Raw genomic sequence first — 27,151 nt, 5'->3', positions numbered from 1 at the left:
CCTAGATAAACCAGTCACATGGAAGGGGTTAGAGATGACTTCTGAAGATCGACAATCCACCCAAACTGCTCCAGAGTACTCATGGTGACCCCCATGTTCGCTGCCAGCAACGCAGGGGACTCTGCACGGAGAATCAGATCGTTAAGGTAACCCAGGACCGATATCCCCCGCTGCTTAACAGCGCCAGGACCCGAGCCAACACCTTTGGGAAGACCCAAGGAGCAGAGGCGAGACCAAAGGGTAACGCCACAAACTGATAGTGATTGGAGAAACCGTTGGTGAGCGGCAAAGATCGGTATGTGAAGGTAGGCTTCTTTGATGTCTATGGAAGCCAGGAAATCCCCCTGAGGTAGGGAAGCCACCACCGTGCGAATGGATTCCATCCTGAACTTTTGAATGCGCACGAAAACATTCAGTGCCTTAAGGCCCAGGATTGGACGCACCTTGCCCTCCTTCCTGGGAACCGTGAATAGGTTGGAATAGGAACCGTGAAAGCGTTCCGCGTGTGGAACTGGAACTATCACTCCTTGTTGTACCAGGTCCTGCACTGCCCCATAGAGCGCCCACAAGCGATCCGGGGACAGGGGGACATTGGAAAGAAAAAACCTAACCAGAGGGACTGATCGAAACTTGATCTCGTAACCAGACTGTACGACCTCCTGAACCCATCTGTCTGGGATTCGGGCCAGCCACAGGTCCGAGAACCAGCAAAGATGTCCCCCCACCCCAGTTATGGGGTGAGGGCGCAGCCTCAGGCTGAAGAGGCTTTGTCCGCAGGTCTGGAGAAACCAGACTTTCGTTTGCCAGACCAGGGTCGCTTGGAACCACCCGAGGGAGCCTTGAAGGGCTTTGCCTTATCGACTGACCCTGAGGAACGAAAAAAAAATTTGTGAGCCGAAAAAGGATGGACCCCGTCTACGACGAGAGTCCTTACCCTTGATAGCCTGTGGAAGAAAGGTACTCTTTCCCCGTAAGACCCTCAAAAATGTCATCCAGGCTAGCGCCGAACCGGCGGTCCCCTTGAAAGGGAAGTTCTGATAAGGCCTTCTTAGAAGTTTGATCCGCAGACCAACACTTCAGCCAGAGTATACGCCCAATAACAACTGCCAAAACCGACAGTTAACCCAACAAAGGAGCAGTGTCTAGTGCAGCATCGCAAACAAATTGCAGCCCCTGCACCAGCTGGCCCAACATCTCCTCAAAAGGTAGGAGGGACTGGCTTACCCCCCAAGTCACGGCGTAGTAGCTTCACCCATTCAGTCAGCATCTGCGTGACAAGAGCCATAGTAAACACAGGTCTCAGTGTAGTCCCCGCCAGGGAGTACATATTGCGGCCCACAGCCTCCGCCTTCCTATCCTCTGGGTCCTTAAACACTTTAGTCCCAGGGGATTTGGCTGCTCAAAGACCAGGGCCTATTTTGCGATTCGGCACTGCATGTGTTTAACGGACAATTGCGCAGTCGTGAGACGCTGTACCCAAATAAAATTGACGTCCTTTTTTCCCCACAGAGCTTTCTTTTGGTGGCATTTGATCACCTGTGCGATTTTTACTTTTTGCGCTATAAACAAAAAAAAAATAGCGACAATTTTGAAAAAATAACTTTTTTATATGAAATCAAAAAAAAAATGTAAAAAATCAAAATTTTTTTTACATTTTAGGCCAATTTGTTTTCGGCTACATATTTTTGTTAAAAAAAAAAAAAAAAAAAAAAAAAAAAAAAATCGCAATAAACGTATTTTGATTGGTTTGCGCAAAAGTTATTGTGTTTACTAACTACGGGAAAGATTTGTCATTTTTATTTTTTTTAACTAGTAATGGCGGCGATCTGCATTTTTTTTTTTGCGGGACTGCGACATCGCGGTGGACAGATCGGACCCTTGACTGACATTTTTGCCACTTTTGGGGGTACCAGTGACATTACTACAGTAATCAGTGGTATAAATATGCACTGTTACTGTAAAAATGACACTGGCAGGGAAGGGGTTAACTTTATTAGCGATCAAGGGGTTAAGTGTGTCCCTAGGGGCATGATTCTAACTGTCAGGGGGAGTGGCTTGTTAGATCATCACAGAGACATACGATCCTACATAGCAAGATCGTATAGTCTCAGTGATTATCTAAGGGAGAATGACAGACAGCTGTCTGCCTTCCTCCCTCTCCTGCGGGAGATTGCGAGTGGCCGGCGGACATCGGAGCCGCCGGTCACACATGCGAGGATGTTCGTAAACGAGCGGGGACGGAAGCGCGCCTCCGGCGGCGCTCGCCCCCTAGAGGCTCGTGGGCGAGTGACGTAGCGGTACGCCACTTTGCCCAGGATGGGCTGACCGCCGCCGGATATAGTCCTGCGGCGGTCGGCAAGTGGTTAAAGGATGGGGATTCCTCCACGTTAATAACGGTAGACTTATTCAGCCTGGAGACAGGAGGATCCACCTTAGGTGATACCATCCACTTCTTTACCAGAGTGGGGAAGTGGAAAATCTTTTCTGCCCTGGATGGCTTGTAAGTGCCTAAAGTAACATGCGTCCCAGGTGCAGCCGCAGCAATATCCTCCAATTTCAGGGTTTCACGCACAGAAACAACCAGTGCGTCCACCAGCGCCTTATTTTGTGCAGCAGTAGAGTTAGAAATGTCATCCTCACTATCGAGAGTCAGACTCAAAATCCGAGTCATCAGATGGGGCAGGGGTAGGTGGAGGTCGTTTCTTCGCACCTCGCCCTCTAAAAGCCACCTCCAGCCGAGACACAAACGCTTCCAGAACCATCGAAATTGCATCAGTGGACAGCTGAGATCCGGAAGGCCCTGCAGCCTCCGTGAGGAGGTAAGGTGGGGGACAGATGTTCAGCAGGGTCCACGTTGCACCAGAAGAACCCGCCAGCAAAATTAGAAAAAAAAAAAAAATCACAGAATTTTTTTTTTTTTGCAAAAAGAAAAACAGTCACTGCGCTATAGCGCCCCTCGAAAGACAGGCACGCGCAGAAGACCCCCAACAGAGAGGGGGATAGAGAGACCCCCAGAACTCACTGTCCCTAAAATGCAGCAGCTGGTCCCAGAACGTCTGCACGTGTCAGCAGCAGCTCTCCACAAGGAAGTGAGCATTAAAACTTCCCAGGGTGAAGGGAGGGGCTCCACCCACCGGAAAACGCCTCCAGGCACTCCCACCTAGTTTTCAAGCAAAGAATCCACCACAAAATGGCCGAAACCGGGTGTACCAAGATGGCCACCGTCACTGTAGCACGTCACTGAGACTACAAGAAAAAATGGATTTTTGTAAGAACTTACCGTAAAATCCTTTTCTCTTAAGCTCATTGACAGACGTAGTCTTCTTGATTCTCAAGAGCTGGGTTATGTTGTCTCCGCAGGAGTAGGACTAGGCAGAATGACAAAACGTTCTGGCTCCACCCTAGGGGCAGTCCCTGAGGGTATATCCTCCCTCTCTCTGCTACAGGGAATCAGTTCTGTTTAAAGCAGTACAGAGAATTTAACCCAACCCAACTCAATGATAGAGGGGCGGGTACTACGTCTGTCAATGAGCTTAAGAGAAAAGGATTTTACGGTAAGTTCTTACAAAAATCCATTTTTCTCTATCGCTCATTGACAGACGTAGTCTTCTTGATTCTCAAGAGCTGGGACATCCAGAAGCAGTGCCACAAATGAGGGGTGGGATTGACAAAATCAAATCCAATCTAGTAGGCCCAACCGGTGCCAAACTAGAAGTTTTAAAGGCTCATTATAAACAAAGAATGAGACTAAAAGAAAAAATTTTCCAACGGAAAAAAACCCTCGAGGTAGACCACTGGTCTCCTCAAATTGCGGCCTGCAAAACCTTGCGGCCAAATGAGGCATCAGACGATGCCATTACATCAACTTTATAATGTTTAGAGAAGGTATGCACCGACGACCAGGTAGCCGCCTTGCACACCTGGACCACTGACGCCTGATGGCGAAAGGCCCATGACGCACTAAGTGCCCGAGTGGAGTGCGCCTTAACAGGGAACGGGGGCTCCCGACCCTTAATAGAATAAGCCTGCACTACCGTCTGTCTGATCCATCTGGAAATGGTCGCGGCAGATGCAGGCAACCCCTTTTTGGGTCCATCTGGGATCACAAAAAGTGAATCCGTCTTGCGAAACGAGTCTGTCGTTTTCAAGTATACCCTGATCGCCCGGACCACATCCAAGGAGTGCAAAGCAAATTCCCGAGGATGACTGGGCTTAGGACACAGGGAAGGTAATACAATTTCTTCATTCAGATGAAATTCTGAAACCACTTTTGGTAGGAAGGATGGATTCGGACGAAGAACCACCTTATCTCTATGAACCACCAGATATGGTGAACGACAAGATAATGCGGCCAGCTCTGACACCCTGCGTGCAGAAGTAATAGCCACCAAGAAGGCCACCTTCTTGGACAACGTGGGTAGAGGAATCTCCCTAATATCTTCAAAGGGAGGTTTCTGAAGAACCGACAACACTAAATTAAGATCCCAGGGGGGTAACGGCGCGTGCACTGGCGGAGCCAGATGTCGCACCCCCTGGATGAAATTCCGCACCAAGGAATGAGTAGCCAAAGGCTTCTGAAAGAAGATGGCTAATGCTGAGACCTGACCCTTGATAGTACTCAAGGCCAGTTTCTGCTCAACCCCTTGTTGCAGAAAAGCCAATATTCGACTAATCGAATAAGACCGAGGACGGAACCCCAAAGGTTCACACCATGCAATGTAGGACTTCCATGTGCGATGATAAATCTTTCTGGAAGTCGCTTTCCTTGCTTCAACTAGAGTAGGAATAACTGAAGCTGACAAACCTTTGTCCTTCAGCACCTGGGTCTCAATAGCCAGGCCGTTAAAGCCAGCGATCGTAAAGCAGGATGGAAGATCGGTCCCTGAGACAGTAGATCCTCTCTGAGAGGAAGTCTCCATGGGACGTCCGCCACCAGTCTGACCATGTCGGCGTACCAAGCTCGACGAGGCCAGTCCGGAGCTACCAGGATTACTGGGATTCCTTCCTCCTCTACCCTGCGAAGAAATCTTGGCAGTAACGCGAGAGGAGGGAAGGCATATATTATCTGGTATTGCCCCCACGGGGCGATCAGTGCATCTGCGGTTTCTGCTAGAGGATCGCGGGAGCGAGCCACGAATCTCTGAACTTTCCTGTTGAATCGTGATGCCAACAGATCCACATCCGGGGTGCCCCACCGTAGGCACAACTGGTGGAAAACGTCTGGATGGAGGGACCATTCCCCCTGATCCAGGGTCTGACGGCTGAGATAATCTGCCTGCCAATTCTCCACCCCCGGAATGAACACCGCAGAGATTGCTGGAACAAATCGTTCCGCCCAGCGAAGAATGCAAGCCACTTCTTTGGCCGCTCGGACACTCTTGGTGCCCCCCTGATGATTGACATAAGCCACGGCCGTGGCATTGTCCGACTGGATCCGAACCGGGCTGCCCTGGAGCTGCTCGGTCCAGTGAATCAGACAAAGTCTGATCGCTCTCAGTTCCAATACATTTATCGGTAACCTGGATTCTTCCGGGGACCAAAGTCCCTGGACAGATAACTGACCAAGAATTCCTCCCCATCCGGATAGACTGGCATCCGTGGTCACTATCGTCCAATATATTGGCAGAAATGACTTTCCCTGGCTGAGCATTGGAGACCGAAGCCACCAAACCAGAGACTCTCTGGTCTGTTTGCTCAATCGTATCTGATTGTCCAGGGATTCCGGATTCCGATTCCATCTGAGAAGAATCTCTTGCTGAAGAATTCGGGTATGGGACTGGGCAAATGGGACTGCTTCGAATGAAGCCACCATCAACCCCAGAACCCTCATGCACGTCCGAAGGGAAGACCAGCTGTTGGACAGTAACAACTGGACTGCTGATTGAATCTTTCGAAGTTTCCCTACCGGAAGGAAAACTCTCGTCCTGACTGTGTCTAGAATTAGACCCAGATATTCGAGCCTCTGGGTGGGAACCAGAAATGACTTTTGCTGGTTCACCAGCCACCCGAATTCCTGTAAAGAAATCATAGTAATCTCTATGTTTTGTAGCAAGGTCTGAGGAGACTCTGCATGAAGCAGAAGATCGTCTAGGTAACCTAGAATCGATATACCTCTTTGGCGCAGAAGTGCCAACATTGGGGCCAACACCTTTGTGAAGACCCGCGGAGCCGTGGCGAGACCGAAAGGTAACGCCACAAACTGATAGTGGTTCTCCTCTACGGAAAAGCGTAGAAAACGCTGATGTCCTGCGAAAATGGGAATGTGAAGATAGGCGTCCTTGATGTCTATGGACGCTAGGACATCCCCTGGATGCAGGAAGGCTGCTACCGTGCGAATGGACTCCATTCTGAATCTTCTTATGTTGACGAAAGAATTGAGTGCTCTTAAGTCCAGAATTGGACGCACTTTGCCCTCTTTCCTGGGTATTGTAAACAGGTTTGAATAAAACCCTAGAAACCGTTCTGTCCAAGGAACGTGGACTACCACTCCTTGTTGTAGTAAATCTGTGACTGCTCTCCGCAGATCTTCTAAACGGTCTGCGGATAGACGGATATTGGAAGGGAAGAATCGCGCCGGTGGGAGAGATCGAAACTCGATCTTGTACCCTGACCTTATGACTTCGCAAACCCATTTGTCCGGGATTCTGGAAAGCCATGGATCCGGGAACCGGCGAAGACGTCCCCCCACCCCAGTTATGGGTGGGGGCGCACCTTCAGGCTTTGGATGGTTTATCTTCAGGTCTGGAGGGGGCGGGCTTTTGCTTGCCCGACCAACGACCCCTGACGCCTCCTGCAGGAGCTTTGGAGGACTTAGTTTTTTCACCCGCTGGACGAAAAAACCTCTTGTGAGCAGAAAAAGAAGGCCCTCGTCTTTGACGAGTTCCTCTACCTTTAAAATTTTGCGGTAAAAAGGTGCTTTTTCCACCGGTGAGATCCTTAATGATCTCATCTAAGTTGGCTCCAAATAGACGCTCTCCTGAAAAGGGGATATTAGCCAATGCTTTTTTGGAACCTTGGTCGGCTAACCAACCTTTTAGCCACAGTGTACGCCTGAGAACCACTGCTGAGACTGATGCTCGCGCCATTAATGGAGTGGCGTCTAACGCCGCATCACATACAAACTGTAACCCCTGTATCATTTGTTCCAACAAATCTGATACCGCCTGAGGGACTTCTTCTAAGTCCCGGCGTAACCACTTGGTCCATTCAGTTACAGCCTGCGAAACCAGACCAATAGCAATTATTGGTCTGAAAGCTGATCCAATCAAGGAAAACATGGTGCGAGACATAGCTTCTATCTTGCGATCCACTGGATCTTTAAAAGACGGAGCGTCTTCTAAAGGAATAACCGTGGCTTTATTCAATCTAGCAATTGGTGAATCCACCACAGGTGGTTCTGTCCATTTCTTAATAAGGGTTTCCTCAAACGGATAACGCCTGTCAATGCGTTTAGAAATATTAAAAGTGCGTTTTGGCTGACGCCATTCTTCTTCGATTGGATTGCCAAAACATTTGGGCAATGGAAAAACCTTCGCCACTTTGATGCGCTTTTTAGTCCCAAAAGGGATCTCAGTTTCAGCTATTTCTGATGGAATACCCTGTAACCTTAAAGTCTCTTGAACAGATACAATGAGTGCGTTTACCAACGCTTCCTCTCGGGCTATGGCGGATGCCGAAACATCCTCCTCACTGTCTGAAGAGACAGGACCCGAGACACCAATACCAGATGAAGTACCTGCAACTGCAGAAATAGGCTCAGAGTCTGAATCCGAAGTTTCAGATAATAAGGGGTTAGGCGGGGGTCGCTTTCTTGCGCCCTGTCCCTGACAAGCCACTTCCACCCGGGACACAAAAGTTTCCATAATAGCTGACAAAGATTCAATTGTCAATGGGGTGCTGGAGGATCCCGCAGACCCCTCGAGGGGATCCGGAGGAGATACATGAGTGGCAGGGTCCATGTTAATTCAGGACACCTTTGCCAGCAAAAACAAAAAAACTTTTTCTTTTTTTTTTTTTTTTTGTGTGTCTCCCCCTAGCGCAATAGCGCCCCTCAGAGTACCTGCTTCTCGATCCCAGAGAGAGAGAGAGGGACCCCCAAGGCTCACCAACCGATGCAGTGCAGTTTCCAACAAACTGCAGTCAGCGTCTGTTTTACACAGACTGGAAGGAGCTGTTTGCTTTTTCCCGGGCAGAAGGCGTGGCTCCGCCCCCTGTGTACGCCTTCCGGCGTTCCCAGCCCTCCACGAGGAAGCTGGGCTCACAAAACATGGCCGCCCCCATAGAAGAGACATAAGACTCCAAAAACATGGCGGCCGGCGTGACCTGAGGACATACATGCATTCGGTCTACGGCAAAATGGCGGCGGACCGCCGATATCGTCTTCCCAGCACATCCACCTGCACTCTGCTAAGAGGTGACATATGGATCTACAGAGATACACTGCACATAAGGTAGGATTATACCTCTTATGTCTGCTGTAATGTTACAGTCTGCTGGGTAGAGTGTTAGCTCTTGAACCAAGTCCACTTCCCACAAACACATGCTGTATTACAAGGGGGACTTGTAAGTATCAGATATATACTGACCATATATGGAGGGGCCCATAATATATACTGCCTCATAATGAGGAAAAAAGGGAACGTTTACTCACCATACCGAACCGACAGGCACCCTCACTTCACAATACCCTCTCCACCGGGGTGGGGGTTTGTGGACGCCTCGACTCTCTGGTACCTGGCGTCCAAGCGAGCTTTTAACTCGCAAAGTCAGTCCCTTTACTGGGACTCCGTCGCGGCCGACTCAGCGCACTGGTCTGCACGCGCTCTTAGGCAGAAACCGGGGTGACCACTGGATCTCAACATCCAGCCCGTCGCCCGGCCCCGCATACTTACTTGAATATGTCGCGGCCGACCAAGTGCAATGCCATGGTCTGCGCGCGCTCGTAGGCCGGCTGGGGTGACCACAAGTGTCGCCCAGTCCGGCATTTTTGCTTGAAGATCTCACAGGAAAAAAACACTGGAGAAAACTACCTAAAAAATGTCTTTTTCTTAAAGAAAAAAAGTCTTGCCAGGACCAAAAGATCCCAGCAAGGAACTTAGGTCCTTACTCCTGACTAGACAGAAAAAAACTGATTCCCTGTAGCAGAGAGAGGGAGGATATACCCTCAGGGACTGCCCCTAGGGTGGAGCCAGAACGTTTTGTCATTCTGCCTAGTCCTACTCCTGCGGAGACAACATAACCCAGCTCTTGAGAATCAAGAAGACTACGTCTGTCAATGAGCGATAGAGAAATAGCAGTCCCACGTGGCGAGCGAGGCATACGAGAACCCACAGGGGGATCCCCCAGACCTCCCGATCAGCAGGTAGGCTCTGGAAGAACCGCCCGTGGTTCCCTAACACGACACCCCCCCCCCCCCAAACGATCATCTGAGTGCCGCCGACGGCGCACCCACAGACCCCCGCTGCACAACAGGACAGAGAGGAACCCAGGAGTGTGAGGGTCCGACCATCCCAGGGAGGGGCCCACGTCCACCCCACAATCTGCCAGGGAAGAGGGGGGAACATTTACTCACCGTACCAGGAACACATCTCCTGACAGGACCCCTCTCCCCTGAAGTGGGGGGCTGTCGGCCAAATAGGAACGCTGCGACACAGGCCTAGACCCTGTCGTGTAAGACCTGGCGAGACGTTCAACTCACGGGGGTCAGTCCCCGTCCAGTGGGACTATGTCACAGCCGACCCAGCATGGAGCCACGGCCTGCGCGCGCTCCTTGGCCAGCTGGGGTGACCACTGGATTTATACATCCAGCCCATCGCCCAGATCCAGCATAGTTGCTTGTAGATCTCACATGAAAAAATCCAGAGAAAAAAAGCTAACTAATAAAAACTTTCTACATAAAAAAAAAAAAAACTGAATTTTTGTAAAATCTTACCATAAAATTCCTTTCTCTGAGTCCTCCGACAGTCGCCGCCCCCTCACAAGTCTTCACCAATGGGTATTGACCTTTGCTCCGCAGGAGTAGCTGCTAGGCACAAGATTTGTTAGTAACAAAAGCTTTTAGCATAGACACACCCCTAGGGGCTGTCCCACTAGTCAATATCTCCCTGCACTAGCATTCCCAACTCAGTTTGGTAGCATAGCAGCAAGAGTACACAAAAACCCCAAAAGAGGGGCGGGGGGCGGCGACTGTCGGAGGACTCAGAGAAAGGAATTTTACGGTAAGATTTTACAAAAATTCCGTTTTCTCTTACGTCCGACAGTCGCCGCCCCCTCACAAGTCTTCACCAATGGGATGTCCCAAAGCAGTGTAGACATGAGGGGTTGGAGACGTAGCCGCAGAAACAGCAACGCAGTACCCACATCAGAGAAAGGAACCTTACGCACACTAAGAGAACCAGCTGGGCAACAGGAAAGTGCTCAACATGAGCAACAACCCAGGAAAACAAGCTACCCAGGGGTGAAACACCCCCACAGCCAAAGACCCATAAACAAGGGTCCCTATAGCACTGCCGCACAGAGAACTTGCGGCCAAAAGGAGGCATCGGCTGATGCCCAAACACCCATCTTATAAAAAGTGGAGAAGGTGTGCACGGACGACCAAGTCGCAGCCTTGCACACCTGGGCCACCAAGGCCCGAAGCTGGAAGGCCCAAGACATACTCAGAGATCTGGTAGAGTGCGCCTTAACAGGGAAGGGTGGAACCCGTTCCTGCAAGTATAGGCCAGAACAATGGACTGTCAGATCCATTTGGCAATGGTCGCCGCAGACGCCGCCATGCCCTTCCGAGGACCCTCAGGAAGGACAAGGAGGGAATCCGACTCGCGAAAAGAAATAGTGGACGACAGGGGGAACCCTGAGCGTCCTGACAACATCCAAGGAATGCAAAGCAACCCCCTAGGATGCACGGGCTTCGCACAGAGCGAAGGCACGACAATGTCCTCATCAAGGTGAAAGCCAGAGCCACCTTAGGGAGGAAGGACGGGTGAGGTCGCAAGACCACCTTACCCTTGTGAACCACCGAGTAGGGAGAACGGCAGGACAACGCCGCCAACTCTGACACCCTGCGAGCCGAAGTGATCGCCACTAAAAAAGGCAATCTTTTCAGACAGCAGAGACAAACGATATCCCCCTGAAGTTGTCAAAGGGGACACGCTGCAACATGGACAGAACCAAGTCCAAGTCCCACGGAGGTAAGGGTCCCCTCCGAGGAGGGGCCAAAAAACGGACACCTCGAACAAAGGTGCGAATGAGCAATGAGACGCCATAGGGCGCCGAAAAACGAACAGCCAGTGCAGAAACCTGGCCTGTTATCGTGGCCAGCGCCAAAAGCTGGTCCACACCAGTCTGAAGGAAAGCCAACACTCTCGACACCAAGTATGAGCGAGGGGAGAAGCCCCTGGACACACACCAGGCAAAGTACGCTTTCCAAGCACGGTAATAAACGTTACCAGACGAGGCTCTTTAGCCGTGAGTAGAGTAGGAATGACCTCAGGGGAGAGACCCCCGTCCACAGGACCTGGCTTCCAACAGCCAGGACGTTACAGCCAGCGACTGTAAAGCAGGAAGGAAGATCGGTCTACGAAACAGAAGGGCTTCCCACAGTGGCAGGCTCCACGGAGGCACGACAGCCAGATGAACGATGTCCGTGTGCCAGGACCGGCGAGGCCAGTCCGGTGCCACCAGAAACACCGCGTGCGGATTTCAGGCCAACCTGTGAAGGAGCCTGGATCGCAACTGAAGTGGAGGAAAGGCATACATCAGACGATACTGATGCCAAGGTGCCACTAACGCGTCCGAGGCGGCCGCCCGAGGATCGCGCGTGCTTGCCACGAACCTTTCCCCCAGGTTGTTCAGCCGAGACGCGAAACAGATCCACATCCGGGGATCCCCACCTCGCGCACAGCATCTGAAAGATTTCCGGGTGTAGGGACCAATCCCCCTGGTCCAGGGTCTGGCGGCTCAGATAATCGACCTGCCAGTTCCCCACCCCCGGAACGTGAACTGTCGTGAACGCCGGGACGTGAGTCTCGGTCCAGGACAGAATGTCGGTCACTTTTCGGGCCGCTCGGGCACACCTGGTGCCCCCCTGGTGGTCGACGTAAGCCACCGCGGTGACATTGTCCGTCCGTACCCGAACCATACGGCCCTGAAGTCGTTCCGACCACTGGAGAAGGCAAAAGCTGTATCGCTCTCAATTCCAGAATGCTGATCGGAAGGGAGGATCCCTCCTCCGACCAAGTTCCCTGGGCAAACAGGTTGCCCAGAACACCACCCCAGCCCGACAGACTGGCAGCCGTGGTGATCACCGTCCATAGCAACGGACGAAAAGACTTGCCCCCCCGACACCACCGGGGACTGGAGCCACCACAGAAGATCTCTTCTGGTTCGGCGCTCAATGAAACCCTCAGATCCCAAGACTGAGGATGCATTTTCCACTTAGCCAGAATCTCCACTTGGAGAGACCGCGTGTGAAACCTGATCAAAGGGAATCGCCTCGAAGGCCGAGACCACTAACCCCAGGCACCGCATACAGGTCCTGAGTGAGAAGGAACGGGTGTCCCAGAGGGACCTGACCTCTTCCTGAAGAGTCCAGAGCTCTTCCTACGGCAGGAACACTCAAGCATGAGCAGAGTCCAGAACCATTCCCCGATAGGGAAAGCGAAACGAAGGAGACAGCGTCGACTTCGGAACGTTGATGGTCCAACCGAACTCCTGAAGCGCCCGTACCGTAGTGGACAGGACGTTCAGCAGGCTCTGACTGACACTCGATCTTAACAGGAGATCATCCAGGTCACCCAAGACCGCAACGCCCTGGGCTCTCAACAGGCCCAGAACAGGTGCCAGCACCTTGGTAAGAACCCGTGGAGCCGAAGCGTGACCGAAAAGGTAACGCCACGAACTGGCAACGGTCCTCCGTAATGGCGAACCGAAGGCACCTCTGGCGACCTTCAAAAATGGGGATGCGTAGGCACGCATCCTGCAGGTCGACAAAGGCCACGAATCCTCCTGGGCCCAGGGTAACCCCACCGAGCGCAGGGATTCCATGCAAAACTCCCGAACCTGCACAAAGCGGTTCAGAGCTTACAAGTCCAGGATCGGACGCACTTTGCCGAAATCCGTCCCGGTGAGGCACCGGGACCACCACCCCCTGGCCCAGGAGATCCTTCATGCGCCCAAGAGACAGCCGTAGAATTGAGGAAAAAAATCTGTCCGATCTTGTATCTCGTTTGAACGATTTCCTGAACCCACCTGTCCCGAAGCGGGACAGCAAAGGCTGGAGGAAAAAACGCACAAACGTTCCCCCACCCCAGAAGCGGGTGAGGGCGTCCCTTCAGGCAGAAGCGGAATGGGGTGCAGAGCCGGCGTAGCCGGACTTTCGCTACCCGCCTAGGGCTCCTTCTGGCCACCTTGGCCTTTCGAAGGGTCTTCCCTTGGACTGCGACTTAAAGGCACGAAAAGACCCCTGAGAGGGTCCAAATGCGGGGCCCCGCTCGCCGCGAAAGGACGTGTTCTTCGGATTCCGGGGCAACAGAGTGCTCTTGCCCCAGTGACTCCATTCACCAGAGTATCCAAAGCCTCGCCAAAAAAGGCGAGACCCAGTATAGGGAAAATCATCCACCGTTTTCCGTGACAATTGGTCAGTCGACCAACTCTTCAGCCAGATCAGTCGACGGTAGGCACCGCGACACTAGACAGGCATGCAGCGAAAGGGGCCTCATGCAAGGCCGCATCGCAAAAGCACATGACCCCTTGATGGAGCAGGACTACCATAGCCAGCGTAGCTGGCGGTGCCGCAGCAGACACAAGGGTGCGCCAGAGCCCCTCAGTCCAGGCGGCCCTCCGTAGGATCCCGAAAAACCGGGGTATCCTCAGTGGAAACCAGGGTAACCTTGGTCAACACAGCCCCAGCGTGAACCACCTGGGGTGCCACGCACAAGCGCACCTCCGTGGAGGGCGCAACAGGGTAAAGCAGTGTAAAATGACCAGGCACCGCAAAGGGCTTTTTATTTTTTTTTTAAATTGCGCTATTGTTCAATCACAGTGTGATGAAATGCAGCAGGGCAGGGGAAAAACCTGCGCCGACTAGCGGGTTCTATGTATCCTAAAGGATGATCTTTTATGGGAGGGAGCAGCACATCCATGAGCGCAAGCTCTTCAGGCGTGCCTGGGGGAGACGTATCAACCCCTTCAACCTCTGCCTCCCCTTCAGACCCCAAAAGGTCCAGAGATGAGAGAGACCCTGAAAAGGGCAAGCCAGTCACAGCAGCCACATCACCATCTAAAACAGAGGAGATAGATAACCTGGCCCGCAACTATGCAGAACATTCAGCCATCCGCACCCCCATCCATGACACCAAAAATGTCACTACAGCGGCCAATCAAGGCACAGCGGGGGTTCAGCAGACCGAGGGTCCCCCACCAGGGCTGGGGGGAACCAGCTACCCTGAAAATCCATGTCAAAAAACAAGTTTGGAATAAAAAGGTACTGGCCCTTTAAGAGCTGCGGCGAGCGCAGCCCACCGCAAAGCCCACAATATGCGCCGATCCCCACAGGGGCAGAAAACAGCTGAATTAGGAAGGATAGCCCAGAAAGGTATGGAGAGATCACCTGCAGAGCTCGCAGAGCGTTGCCACTGATCGCTGTACCAGAGAACGAGGAAGCGAGGTCAGGAAGGCTGAACTATAACACTGCTTCAGGCTCAGGGAAAATGGCTGCCCATAGGAATCAATGGAGGCTTCTAGAAAATAGCCGCCGACATGTGCTCGGATCGAGCGACCCGCCACACACCAAAAATGGCGGCGATCGGCGCCAAAAGCACCGCACTGCAACCCTGTACAAGGTCCAGGGTGAAGCCAACATGTCACTCACAGTGAAAATGGCGGACCGCGCGGCGCTCAGCTGTAGCGGTCGCCGCACACACGTCTGCACTCAAGGTGACATATGAGAGAGAGGTGTCCCCACCTCACCACAGTGAATATTAACCCCCGCAGGGATCACATCAGGGAGCCCACTACACAGACATGAGGGGACACACAGTACAGCAGACTGACACCCCCGACAGAGGCCCCCACATAGAAAAGGTGCTTACCGTACGGGATGGCGTGGGGCAGCCTCCACAAACGGAAAACCGCTGTCCTCATATGACAGGGAGTGCCGTAGCCGGGACGCAGGGCACCGCAGCACAAAACCGCAGAAAGCGTTCAGTGAGGTAGCCACCTCACAGGCTGCATCCCTGCTGCGAGCAGGGATGGGTCGTTCACAATGCCAGGGCGAACCATAGCCGAACGCTCGATGGCAGGCTGTGGATCCATCTGACTATCAGCCCTGGAGACCCAGGGCGGCCAGTCCGAGACCCAGCGCCGCATGATCATCTTCATCCGAAGATCCCTATCTAAAAGCTGGTAAAATAACAGCTAGTAAAGTAAAGAAAAAACACTTTGAAATAAAATCAAAAGAAGGGTAGAAGGCTGAGACTGAAGCCCCAGCACAGGAAAGCCAGCTACTCCTAAGCTAGGCAAGATCAAACTGAGTTGGGAATGCTAGTGCAGGGAGGTATTGACTAGTGGGACAGCCCCTAGGGGTGTGTCTATGCTAAAAGCTTTTGTTACTAACAAATCTTGTGCCTAGCTACTCCTGCGGAGCAAAGGTCAATACCCATTGGTGAAGACTTGTGAGGGGGCGGCGACTGTCGGAGGACGTAAGAGAAAAAACACTTTTATACCAGGACCAGAGATCCCAGCAAGGAACTAGGTCCTTACTCCTGACTAGGCAGAATAAAACTGACATCCTATGCAGGAAGAGAGGATATACCCCTAGGGACTGCCCATAGGCGTAGCCAGAACATTTTTTCTGCCTAGTGTCCTACTCCAGTAGGGGGCAGTATAACCCTACTGATATGCATCAGAGGACTGTGTCCGTTAATGATTGATAGAGAAACAGACAATGTGTAAATAGGTGTGTAGACAAGAACAATTGCAACACGCATAAAGGATTAGAGCAACTGAGCGAGAAGTGAGGAATGGAGGTTGGAGCATTGCAAACCACCCCACAGCACCACTAATGGTAACATACTGTGGCGTGGGGTGAAGGCAACGCAACCGGCGGTAGGCTTAATAGGAACAATCATATTAGGAGAGTGTGGGTCTAAGAGCAAGGTTATAATCCATAGCGGCAAGACCAAAAATACAGGGTCAGTAAAGGAGAGTACCCAGAGAAGTTTGGGAGGGGAAGGGGAGGTAGGGATAGATTGAATGGTAGTTATTGATGCGGGATCAGGGGGGATGAGGGGGTTGTGGGGGGGATGTATTGTGTATAACACAGCAATTTATAAAGCCACTGATGCTGAGAGTGGCCATCATATGACGTCGTCCCAGAACGGCCTCTCTCTCGCCCACAAGGGCGCGCAGTGTGGCGATCGTGGCCGCACCGTGTTGCCAGGACGTGGCGCGACCCAGATCTTGCTAAAGAGTCAATGACATGGCTCTTTACCCATGTGGTCAGCGGTGTCCAATCACAGCCTGTCACATGTAAATGAGGAAATGCCGAATATCGGCTCTTCTCGCCTCACACTGTCAGAGAGTGCGAGAAGAGCAAATCAGCGGCTCCTTCTCATAGGGGAGTCTAGGACAGGTAATCAGGGCACTGAATACAGAAAAGTTAAAAAATAGTGCCAATCAGTACCAACAATCAGGGCCGCCTTTCGGTGAGGCATATTAGTACCTCCTCATCAGTGCCCATAAGTGCCTCCTCATCAGTGCAGCCTCATCAGCGCACATCGTTGAAGGAGAAAAATTACTGACAGGAAATAAGAAAAAAACATTTTTTTTCAAAATTTTGTCTTTTTTTTTTTTTATTAAGAAATAAAAAAACCCAGTGGTGATTGAATACCACCAAAAGAAAGCTCTATTTGTGTGAAAAAAATGATAAAAATGTCATATGGTAAAGTGTAGCATGACCACGCAGTTGTCATTCAAAGTGTGACAGCGCTGAAAGCTGAAAATTGGCCTGGGCAGGAAGGGGGTGAAAGGGAACTGTATTGAATTGGTAAAAAACTAACCCTAGCATTTCTGGCTGTGGCCATCTTGAGTTAGGGCAAATGATTCATGTAACATATACTTCCTGGAATCCATCTGCCATTAGCTCAAGTATGCATGCAGGAGAGTGTGCTTAGCTGAGAAAACCCCTCCTTCTCTGCTCCCCTCTTGAAGACTCCTGGGATGTATGACATAATTTGTATAGGCAATTAAACCAGATAGTAACTTAACAAATGTAAAAAAAAAAAAAAAAAAAAAAAAAAAAAAAAAAAAGGAGTTTAAAGTGGTTGTAAACCCACTCTGTTAACTTGTACCTATAGGTAAGCTTTTAATAAGGCTTACCTAGAGGTACTGTAAATATCTCCTAAACTTGCACCGTTTAGGAGTGGTTTACATAGCATGCAACCGATTACGTCATCGGCACATGCACTCTGAAGGAACGACCATGAACATTGATGCCATTGCGCCTCCGGCCAATCAGATGGCCGGAGGATGCGAACCAGGACGACCGAACATGTCGACTGTCACTGGTGAGCGGGCAGCACTGCGAGGGGCTTCGTTTTAAGTATTTCATAATGAGCAAGTATGTGATACATACAAGCTCATTATGCCTTTGTCTTTCAGGGTTTTTTTTTTTTCTGAGGTTTACAACCTTTTTAAAACAATTAAATTATATACAGTGGGTACGAAAAGTATTCAGACCCCCTTAAATTTTTCACTCTTTGTTATATTGCAGTCATTTGCTAAAATCATTTAAGTTCATTCTTCTTTCTCATGAATGTACACACAGCTCCCCATATTGACGGAAAAACACAGAGTTGTTGACATTGTTGCAGATTTATTAAAAAAGAAAAACTGAAATATCACATGGTCCTAATTATTCAGACCCTTTGCTGTGACACTCATATATTTAACTCCGGTGCTTTCCATTTCTTCTGATCATCCTTGAGATGGTTCTAAACCTTCATTTGAGTCCAGCTGTGTTTGATTATACTGATTGGACTTGATTAGGAAAGCCACACACCTGTCTATATAAAGACCTTCCAGATCACAATGCATGTCAGAGCAAATGAGAATCATGAGGTCAAAAGGAACTGCCTGAAGAGCTCAGAGACAGAATTGTGGCAAGGCACAGATCTGGCCAAGGTTACAAAAATATTTCTGCTGCACTTAAGGTTCCTAAGAGCACAGTGGCCTCCATAATTCTCAAATGGAAGACGTTTGGGACGACCAGAACCCTTCCTAGAGCTGGCCGTCCAGCCAAACTGAGCTATCGGGGGAGAAGAGCCTTGGTGAGAGAGGTAAAGAAGAACCCAAAGATCACTGTGGCTGAGCTCCAGAGATGCAGTCAGGAGATGGGAGAAAGTTGTAGAAAGTCAACCATCACTGCAGCCCTCCACTAGTCGGGGCTTTATGGCAGAGTGGCCCGACGGAAGCCTCTCCTCAGTGTAAGACACATGAAAGCCCGCATGGAGTTTGCTAAAAAAACACCTGAAGGACTCCAAGATGGTGAGAAATAAGATTCTCTGGTCTGATGAGACCAAAATAGAACTTTTTGGCCTTAATTCTAAGCGGTATGTGTGGAGAAAACCAGGCACTGCTCATCACCTGTCCAATACAGTCCCAACAGTGAAGCATGGTGGTGGCAGCATCATGCTGTGGGGGTGTTTTTCAGCTGCAGGGACAGGACGACTGGTTGCAATCGAGGGAAAGAGGAGTGCGGCCAAGTACAGGGATATCCTGGACAAAAACCTTCTCCAGAGTGCTTTGGACCTCAGACTGGGCCGAAGGTTTACCTTCCAACAAGACAATGACCCTAAGCACACAGCTAAAATAACAAAGGAGTGGCTTCACAACAACTCCGTGACTGTTCTTGAATGGCCCAGCCAGAGCCCTGACTTAAACCCAATTGAGCATCTCTGGAGAGACCTAAAAATGGCTGTCCACCAACGTTTACCATCCAACCTGACAGAACTGGAAAGGATCTGCAAGGAGGAATGGCAGAGGATCCCCAAATCCAGGTGTGAAAGACTTGTTGCATCTTTCCCAAAAAGACTCCTGGCTGTATTAGATCAAAAGGGGGTTTCTACTAAATACTGAGCAAAGGGTCTGAATACTTAGGACCATGTGCTATTTCAGTTTTTGTTTTTTAATAAATCTGCAACAATGTCAACAATTCTGTGTTTTTCTGTCAGTATGGGGTGCTATGTGTACATTCATGAGGAAGAAGAATGAACCTAAATGATTTTAGCAAATGGCTGCAATATAACAAAGAGTGAAAAATTTAAGGGGGTCTGAATACTTTTTGTACCCACTGTACTTTCCTATCTATTTACTAATTTCAGCAGAATGAGGATTCAAAATATTTAAAGTTGTTTGGGAGAGTGAAGTTCCACTTTAAAAAGCCTTGCATTTCAAATCACATTAAGGGCCTCATGCACACAAGGCGTTAGAAAAAAAATAGCTGCAGAGCCACTGCCAACACCAGGAAAAAGCAGCTGTAAAAACTTGCTTTTAGTAGCTTTTTCCATTGGCGTTATGCACAATTGGCCACCTTGGCTTTTAGCAGCATTTTTCTGCCTCCATTCAAAATCAATAGCTGCCTATGAACCCTCCAGGATACAGGTTTCAGCCCATTGGTTTGAATGGAAGTCGCATCACAAGTCGGATCAGGATGATCCAACTTGTGGTGCAACTTGCGCTCTGAGGATCTTGAGGGGGAACTCCATGGCAAAACAGGAAAAAAACGATGTGGCGTCCCCCCCAGGTTCCAAACACACCCTTCGGGTCTGGAAAGGATTTTGAGGGATGCTCCATGGCGAAAAACTGCGTGCCCCCAAGCCCCCCCAAAGATCCATGCCAGACCCTTATCCGAGCATGCAGCCCATCAGGTCATGAAAGGGGAGTGGATGGGACAAGCGAGCGGCTCCAACCCCCTCCTGGATCATACCAGGCAACAGGCCCTTAACATTGGGGGGGGGGGCGCTTTGGAGCAGGGGGGGCTCTGCACAACCCACCCCCTCCACCCCAAAACACCTTGTCCCCATGTTGAAGAGGACAAGGGCCTCTTCTGGACAACCCTGGGTGGTGGTTGTGGGGGTCTGCGGGCAGGGGGCCTAGCGGAATCTGGACGCCCCCAGTGACAAGGGGGCCCCCCAGATCCCAGACCCCCTCCCTAGGTGAATGATTATGAGGTACATTGTACCCCTACCTAAAAAGGCAGTGTAGTGTAAATAATAAGACAGTTTTGAGAAGTCCTTTATTAAAAAATCTTCCTCCGTTCTTCTCCCTCGTGTTTTCTTCCTCCGGTCCTCCTCTGATGATGTCTCCGGTGATTATGCCGGCTCCGCTCTTTGCAGCTTCTTATAAAGCCATGGGGGCATGGCCTCCCAGTGACGTGACCCGGAGACCCGCCCCCTTATGGCGTCACGCACTGTCAGATGAAGCCATAAGGAGCGGAGTCTACGGGTGACATTACCGGGAGGCCACGCCCCCATGGCTATATAAGAAGCTGCAAAGGGCGGAGCCGGCATAATCCCCAGAGACATCGTCAGAGGAGGACCGGAGGAAGATTTTTTAATAAAGGAATTCTCAAAACCATCTTGTGTCATTATTTACACTACATGGCCTTTTTTAGGGTGAATGGGTAGGGGTAAAATGTACCCCATACTCATTCAGATAGGGGGTTCGGGATCTGGGGGACCCCTTTGTTACAGGGGGCGTCAAGATTCCGATAAGCCTCCTGCCCGCAGACCCCCACAACCACCGCCCAAGGTTATCGGGAAGAGGCCCTTGTCCTCATCGACATGGAGAGACAAGGTGCTTTGGGGTAGGGAGCTGCAGAAGCCCCCCTGCTTCAAAGCACCCACCCCCATGTTCAGGGCGTGTGGCCTGGTATGGTCCAAGAGGGGGTGGGGCAGCTCGCTCGTCCCCTCCCCTTTTCTGATCTGCCAGGCTGCATGCTCGGATAAGGGTCCGGTAAGGATCTTGGGGGGGACCCCACGCCGAAAAAATGCTCCCCTCAAAATCCATACCAGACCTGGAGGGCTTGGTTTGGAACCTGGGGAGGACCCCCACACCAGTTTTTTTTTCACATTTTGGCATGAATTCAAGAACTTCAGAACCAATTCGCACCACAAGTCGGATCATCCTGATTCGACTTGTGATGCGAATTCCATTCAAATCACTGGGCTCCCAAAAGGGAACCATTGATTTTCACATAAAAAAAAAAAAAAAATTTATAAAAACGTTGCTTAACGCTGTATTAGCAACGTTAAGCAGCCTTTAGCAGCGTCAGATGTTTTTACAGCTCTGACGCTGGTCCTCAGAACGTGCAGGACCTAGGGTTTTTTTTGCAGCTTGAAAACGCCTATGTCACACAGCTGCAAAACGTGTGTGCATGAGGCCATGAGATAACATGGAGGGGCGTTTTTAACCACTTAAGCCCCGGGGGATTTGGCTGCTAAACGACCAGGGGGTATTTTGCGATTCGGCACTGCGTGACTTTAACGGACAATTGCGCGGTCGTGCGACGCTGTATCTAAACTAATTTGGCGTCCTTTTTTCCCACAAACATAGCTTTCTTATGGTGGTATTTGATCACCTGTGCGATTTTTTGATCATGCGCTATAAACAAAAAAAGGGCGTCAATTTTGCAAAAAAAATATTTTTTACATTTTTTTTTATATGAAATTCCCCCCCAAAAAAATGTAAACATCAAAATTTGTTAACATTTTCGGCCAATTTGTTTTATGCTACCTATGTTTGGTTAAAAAAAAAAAAAATCGCAAAAAGCGTATTTTGATTGGTTTGCGCAAAAGTTATCGCGTTTACCAACAAAGGGAAAGATTTTTGTCATTTTTGTTGTTTTTTTTTTTTAACGCGTAATGGCGGCGATCTGCGACTTTTTTTGTGGTACTGCAACATTGCGGCGGACAGATCGGACCCTTGACTGACATTTTTGACACTTTTGGGGTTACCAGTGACATTTCTACAGTAATCAGTGCTATACATATGCACTGTTACTGTAAAAATACACTGGCAGTGAAGGGGTTAACTTTTTTTGAAAGGGAGGGGCTATGTGTGTCCCTAGGGGCGTGCTTTCTACTGTGATTGGCTGTGGCTTCAGATGTATGAAGAGTGATCAACGGTTCTACATAGTAGAACCGTATTGATCATCCTTCATACACAGGGGAGAATGACAGGCAGCTTGTTTACACAAGCCGCCTGACTTTCTCCCTCTCCCCCGCCGATCGCAGAGTGACCGGCGGACATCGGGTCCGCCGGTCACACGCGCGGGGGGGGGGGTCCGTGACCACAAGCTAGTGACGTAGCCCTACGTCACTTTGCCTGTGAGGGGCTGACTGCCGACGTAGATCGGCGTTAGGCAGTCGGCAAGTGGTTAAGCTGGGGAAAAAAAATAAAAAATAAAAAACTGACGCTCTAAAAACAGCTGCAATAACGCCCTGTGTGCATGAAGCCTAAAGCTCAACTCTAGGCAGATAGACACAAATCACGCCAACAGGAAGGGAAAGCATAGTGACAGAGAAAAGAGCTTATCACATCACTGTTCTAGATTGTGATTGGACAGTGGGGAATAAGCAGAGCAGGCACAGGGTTACATGGGCTCAGAGAAACTGGGTTAAATTTGCAAATGACGTAGGCCATCAGGCTGAGTACACCTAGTTGCTAAAAGACAGAAAAAGAGCACTGGGGAATGAATAAGGATATCGGGATTAAACTGTGAATACTGCAGCAAAAGTGTTTTTTGTCATTTCATCTTTTAGCAAAAAATTCATTCTTAGTTTGTTATTTTTGGCTATACTTCTGCTCAATAGGTAAGCATAGGATAAGGCTTACCTATAGGTATTGTAAATATCTCCTAAATGTGCACCGTTAAGTAGATATTTACAGTAGACACAGCCGGTGATGTCACCAGTGCATGCATCCTGAAAGAACGGCATAGCCGTGCTGTTCCTTCAGTGTCCTGTGTCGTAAATGGCGGTTCCAGTGACGTCATCGCGGCTCCGGTCACAAACACACAGCCGGGGTGAAAATGGAAGCGCCATCAGCAGTGACAGCCTGCCACTGGAGGGCTTCGTTCTATGGTAGGTTTCACATAATGTGCTAGCATGCGATGAATACTAGAACATTATGACATTGCCATGCAGGTAAAAAAGAAAAAAAAAATGCCAGCGGTTTACTGCCGCTTTAATAAGTAACCCCTGCGCTATCTTATAAAGAGAATGTCAACACCAAATGAAAGCTGCAACTCCCGATCAGACCTACCAAAGCTGCGAGAAGTGTATAAATAGCTCCACATTTTTTTCTATTTATTACTGCCGCTTTAAATCTTAATATTAGTATCCTTGGCATTTATGTCCTCTGGTGCTATTGCAGAGATCACACATCATATGCCCAGCATACAGAAAAGCCTAGTATTTTTGAAATGTTATCACTATATCAATTCCAACAACATACAATGGGGGGGGGGGGGGTGCAGGCTCTAAGCACCAAAGAACAAAAAAGGGGATTATATATTTTTTTTTAAGATTTTACCAGCTATGCAAAGCTGATGAGCAAAGACTATTATGCTGTCAAAAATGTAATATAGTCTATACAATTATTCTTATCTCATGGCAAACCTAAAATGTGAAACTGTAAACTCTGTAAATACCTAATAAATGAAACATTCAACAGTGAAAAATGTATTTAAATCAAGGGCTGGCTCACACAAGAATTTGAAGAAGTTCCATGTGCGATTCCTGCACCGCGCAGAAAATGAACTTCCTTTGCATCCCAATCGCAGATCGCAAACACAGTGCATTTTCAGGAACCAGGTTGCATAGTACTACAGTACCATGTGATTTGTTTTTCAAAACTAGCGCATGCACTACTTTTCGTTTGATTGGGGGAAATAATCGCACTGCGGAAGAACGCACAGGCATTGCACTGTGTTTCCTGTGCAATTCTGGTGAGACCCAGCTCTTAAAGTTTGCTTTAGTACATTTAACTGTAAACGTTCCCATGAAAATGTGTCAGCAAATAGGTCAAACTTACCAGTAAGCTAAAGGAAATTGGTTTATGTTCACTGACTTTAAAAGGATGATTGTAAAAAGGTTGGTCACCTTCCTCTTCATCAGAATCATGGGGCTTATTCACAACCTCATCATCTTCTTTGCTTTGAGCAATTTGCTTACATTTCTGAAATAGATAAGACAGAAACATTGCCAAAAAAGGTAGTCACTCCAATATAAGCAAACAAGCAAGATTTATTTATATACAATTTGCCAAGAATCAGGTCCTTGCAGTCTCCAAACTATAACTGGGTAAGCACAGACTGACATTTGGCCAGTTCAGCATGGACAGACCCAATTTAAATCAGTGTATAACCCAGGGCTTGACAAATTTGCCTGAAATCTAGGAGCCAGCTAAAAAAGTTAGGAGCCAGTTTTTTTTTTAAACTAAGTGCCGGTTCACACTCATGCGGCTGCGGCGATCGCATGTAATATCGGAGCGCACTGCTCCTTCATTACATGCGATCGGCTGTGCGGTGCGAGTTTAGCCATACACTTTGTATGGCTAAATTCGCACCGCACCCGCAGCAAAGACGCTCAGGACCCTTTTTTGCAGCCGCATCAGGATCGGATTGCACAGCGGTTCACATTTGTGCGATCCGATCCTGTGCGAACTGCAAGATCGCACTGCGATATGCGATCAAACTGGGGGTGTCATTAAGATTACATTGACACCCCCAGCGTATCGCATATGGCAGTGTGAACTGCCAGGGGCGCGCTTGCGATGCGGGAACAGGCTGCGAATTCGCAGCCTTCCCGCATCGCATAAGTGTGAACCGGGGCTTACAACCAAGCTTTATTTAATAAAACGGATACTAAATTTACAAATAGATACGACTAGAACTCCACTCTCTTCTATAGCGCAATTGGATGGAAACAGACTGTCTGTCTCTTTCCATCCGATGCCATCTGATCCGATCAACGGGATGGATAGAAAATAGAACCACCATCCGTCTGTTTTTGGCGGACAGGATCAGATGGCGGCAGATTACTGCTCCATAGAGGAGACTGAAGGGTCCGATCAGGTCTGCCTGAAAAACTGACAGGCGGACCTGATCAGACAGCCCGTGTGAAAGGGGCCTTAGGCTGTGGTATGGCGATGAGGAAAAAAAAAAAAAAAAAAAGATTGATATAATATATATATATATATATATATATATATATATATATATATATATATATATATATCTATCTATCTATCTATCTATCTATCTATCTATCTATCTATCTATCTATCTATCTATCTATCTATCTATCTATCTATCTATCTATATCATTTTTTTTTTTTCTTTTTTAAATAAGAATTGGAAAAAAAAAAACGTATTTTTTTTTAATAATTTAAAAAAAAAAAAAGAAATTATTTAATTTTTTTTACATTTAAAAAATAAATTAATAATAATAACCATACTCCCTGTCCACTTACCTTTAAGCAAAGGTAGCTGGACAGAGAGATGAAGCCTTAAAAAAACTTTCCTCTCATTTCCTCTTTGGAAGGAGATGGAAAGGCATTAAGAACATGCATTACTCCCGGCCACCACAAGAGGGCGCCAGTTCCCCTAGCCTTTCTCATCTCACAGAAGAAGGCCGAAAAGCCGGGGCCTCAATTTTTGGACAGCGCGGAAGTCTGTGCACTCGAGGAGAAGGTGGGGGGCTCAAAAGGGACAGGACACCCTATGCAGGGCACCCCAGGCGCCAGGTCGCTAATTCTAGTCGCAAATGCGACCTGGCGCCCGGGTTTGTCGAGCCCTGGTATAACCCTCTGTTCACTGCTATGTGGATGCAGGAATCTGTATGAGCCATGTGTACCCAGTTTTAAGCCTCGTTCAAACTATGGTGCAGAGACATCAGGTTTTATGCACGCGTTCTGCAAAGGCTAAACAGTAGCCAACCAAAACAACTGGAGCACATCTGAAAAAAAACAATACACCCTCAAAGAGGATGAGGTCCTCTCAACAGAAGCCTGCAAAACCTTGCAGCCAAAAGAAGCATCCGCAGATGCCAACACATCCACTTTATAAAAATGTTCTGAAAGTGCATCGACGACCAGGTGGCCACCTTGCAAACCTGTCACTAAAGCCTGACAGAAGGCCCAAGAGGCACTAAGCGCCCTAGTAGAGTGCACCTTAACATGGACAGGAGAAACCTAACCCTTGATGGAATAGGCCTGAGTCACTGCCTGTTTGATCAATCTCGAAATGGTCGCAGAGGAAGCGGACAACCCTTTACGAGGCCCATCTGTCAGCACAAATATTGAGTCTGACTTCCCGAAATACTCCGAAGCTGCCAGGTACACCCAAATTGCCTGGATCACATCCAAGGCATGCAAGGCAATTTCCTTCAGATGTTTAGGCTGGAGACACAGGGAAGGCAACACAATGTCTTCATTCAAATGAAAATCAGTGACAACCTTTGGAAGGAACGACAGACAAGGGCAAAGAACCATCTTATCTCTGAATTACCAGGTAAGGTGAACGACAGGATAACGCCCTGCGCACAGAGGTGAAGGCCATCTTCTGGGACAGCGTAAACAGGGGAATCTCCCAAAGATTCTCAAAGGGAGGCTTCTGGAGGGCCGAAAGCACCAAATTTAGGTCCCAAGGCAGCAACGGAGACTGCACTGGAGGAATCAAAACGTCGGACACCCTGAAGAAAGGTACGCACCAGGGAGTGTGTGGCCAAAGGTCGTTGGAAGACTCCAAAAGCCGAGACCTGGCCCTTGATAGTACTCAAGGCCAGGTGCTGCTCAACCCCCCGTTGTGGGAAAGTCAAGATCTGAGCCACCGAAAAGGAGTGAGGATGAACCCCAAGAGACTTACACCACGCAATGTAGGACTTCCCTGTACGATGGTAGATCTTCCCAGAGGTAGATTTTCTAGCTTTTACCAGCGTAGGAATCAATGAATCAGACAATCTAACTTTTAGCACCTGGCTTTCAACAGGCAAGCCGTTAAAGCCAGCGACTGTAAAGCAGGATGAAAGATCGGTCTTTGGGACAGCAGATCCTCCCTAAAAAGGAAGTTTCCAAGGAACATTGGTGACCA

At 49.2% G+C, this 27,151-nt stretch overlaps 1 protein-coding gene across 1 annotated transcript in view; it reads right to left on the bottom strand.

The window, feature by feature from the left end:
- SON (SON DNA and RNA binding protein) overlaps window positions 1–27,151 on the bottom strand; it is a 301,593-nt gene that overhangs the window by 106,139 nt on the left and 168,303 nt on the right. Inside the window, exon 8 of the mRNA XM_082247959.1 lies at window positions 24,094–24,237. Within this exon, the coding sequence (XP_082104085.1) occupies window positions 24,094–24,237 (144 nt within the window). The remainder of the gene's footprint in view (window positions 1–24,093; window positions 24,238–27,151) is intronic.

The sequence above is a fragment of the Pelophylax lessonae genome (genome assembly GCF_965119305.1).
Source record: "Pelophylax lessonae genome assembly, chromosome: 2".
Lineage (NCBI taxonomy): Eukaryota > Metazoa > Chordata > Amphibia > Anura > Ranidae > Pelophylax > Pelophylax lessonae.
This window is presented reverse-complemented; position numbering and strand designations above follow the sequence as displayed.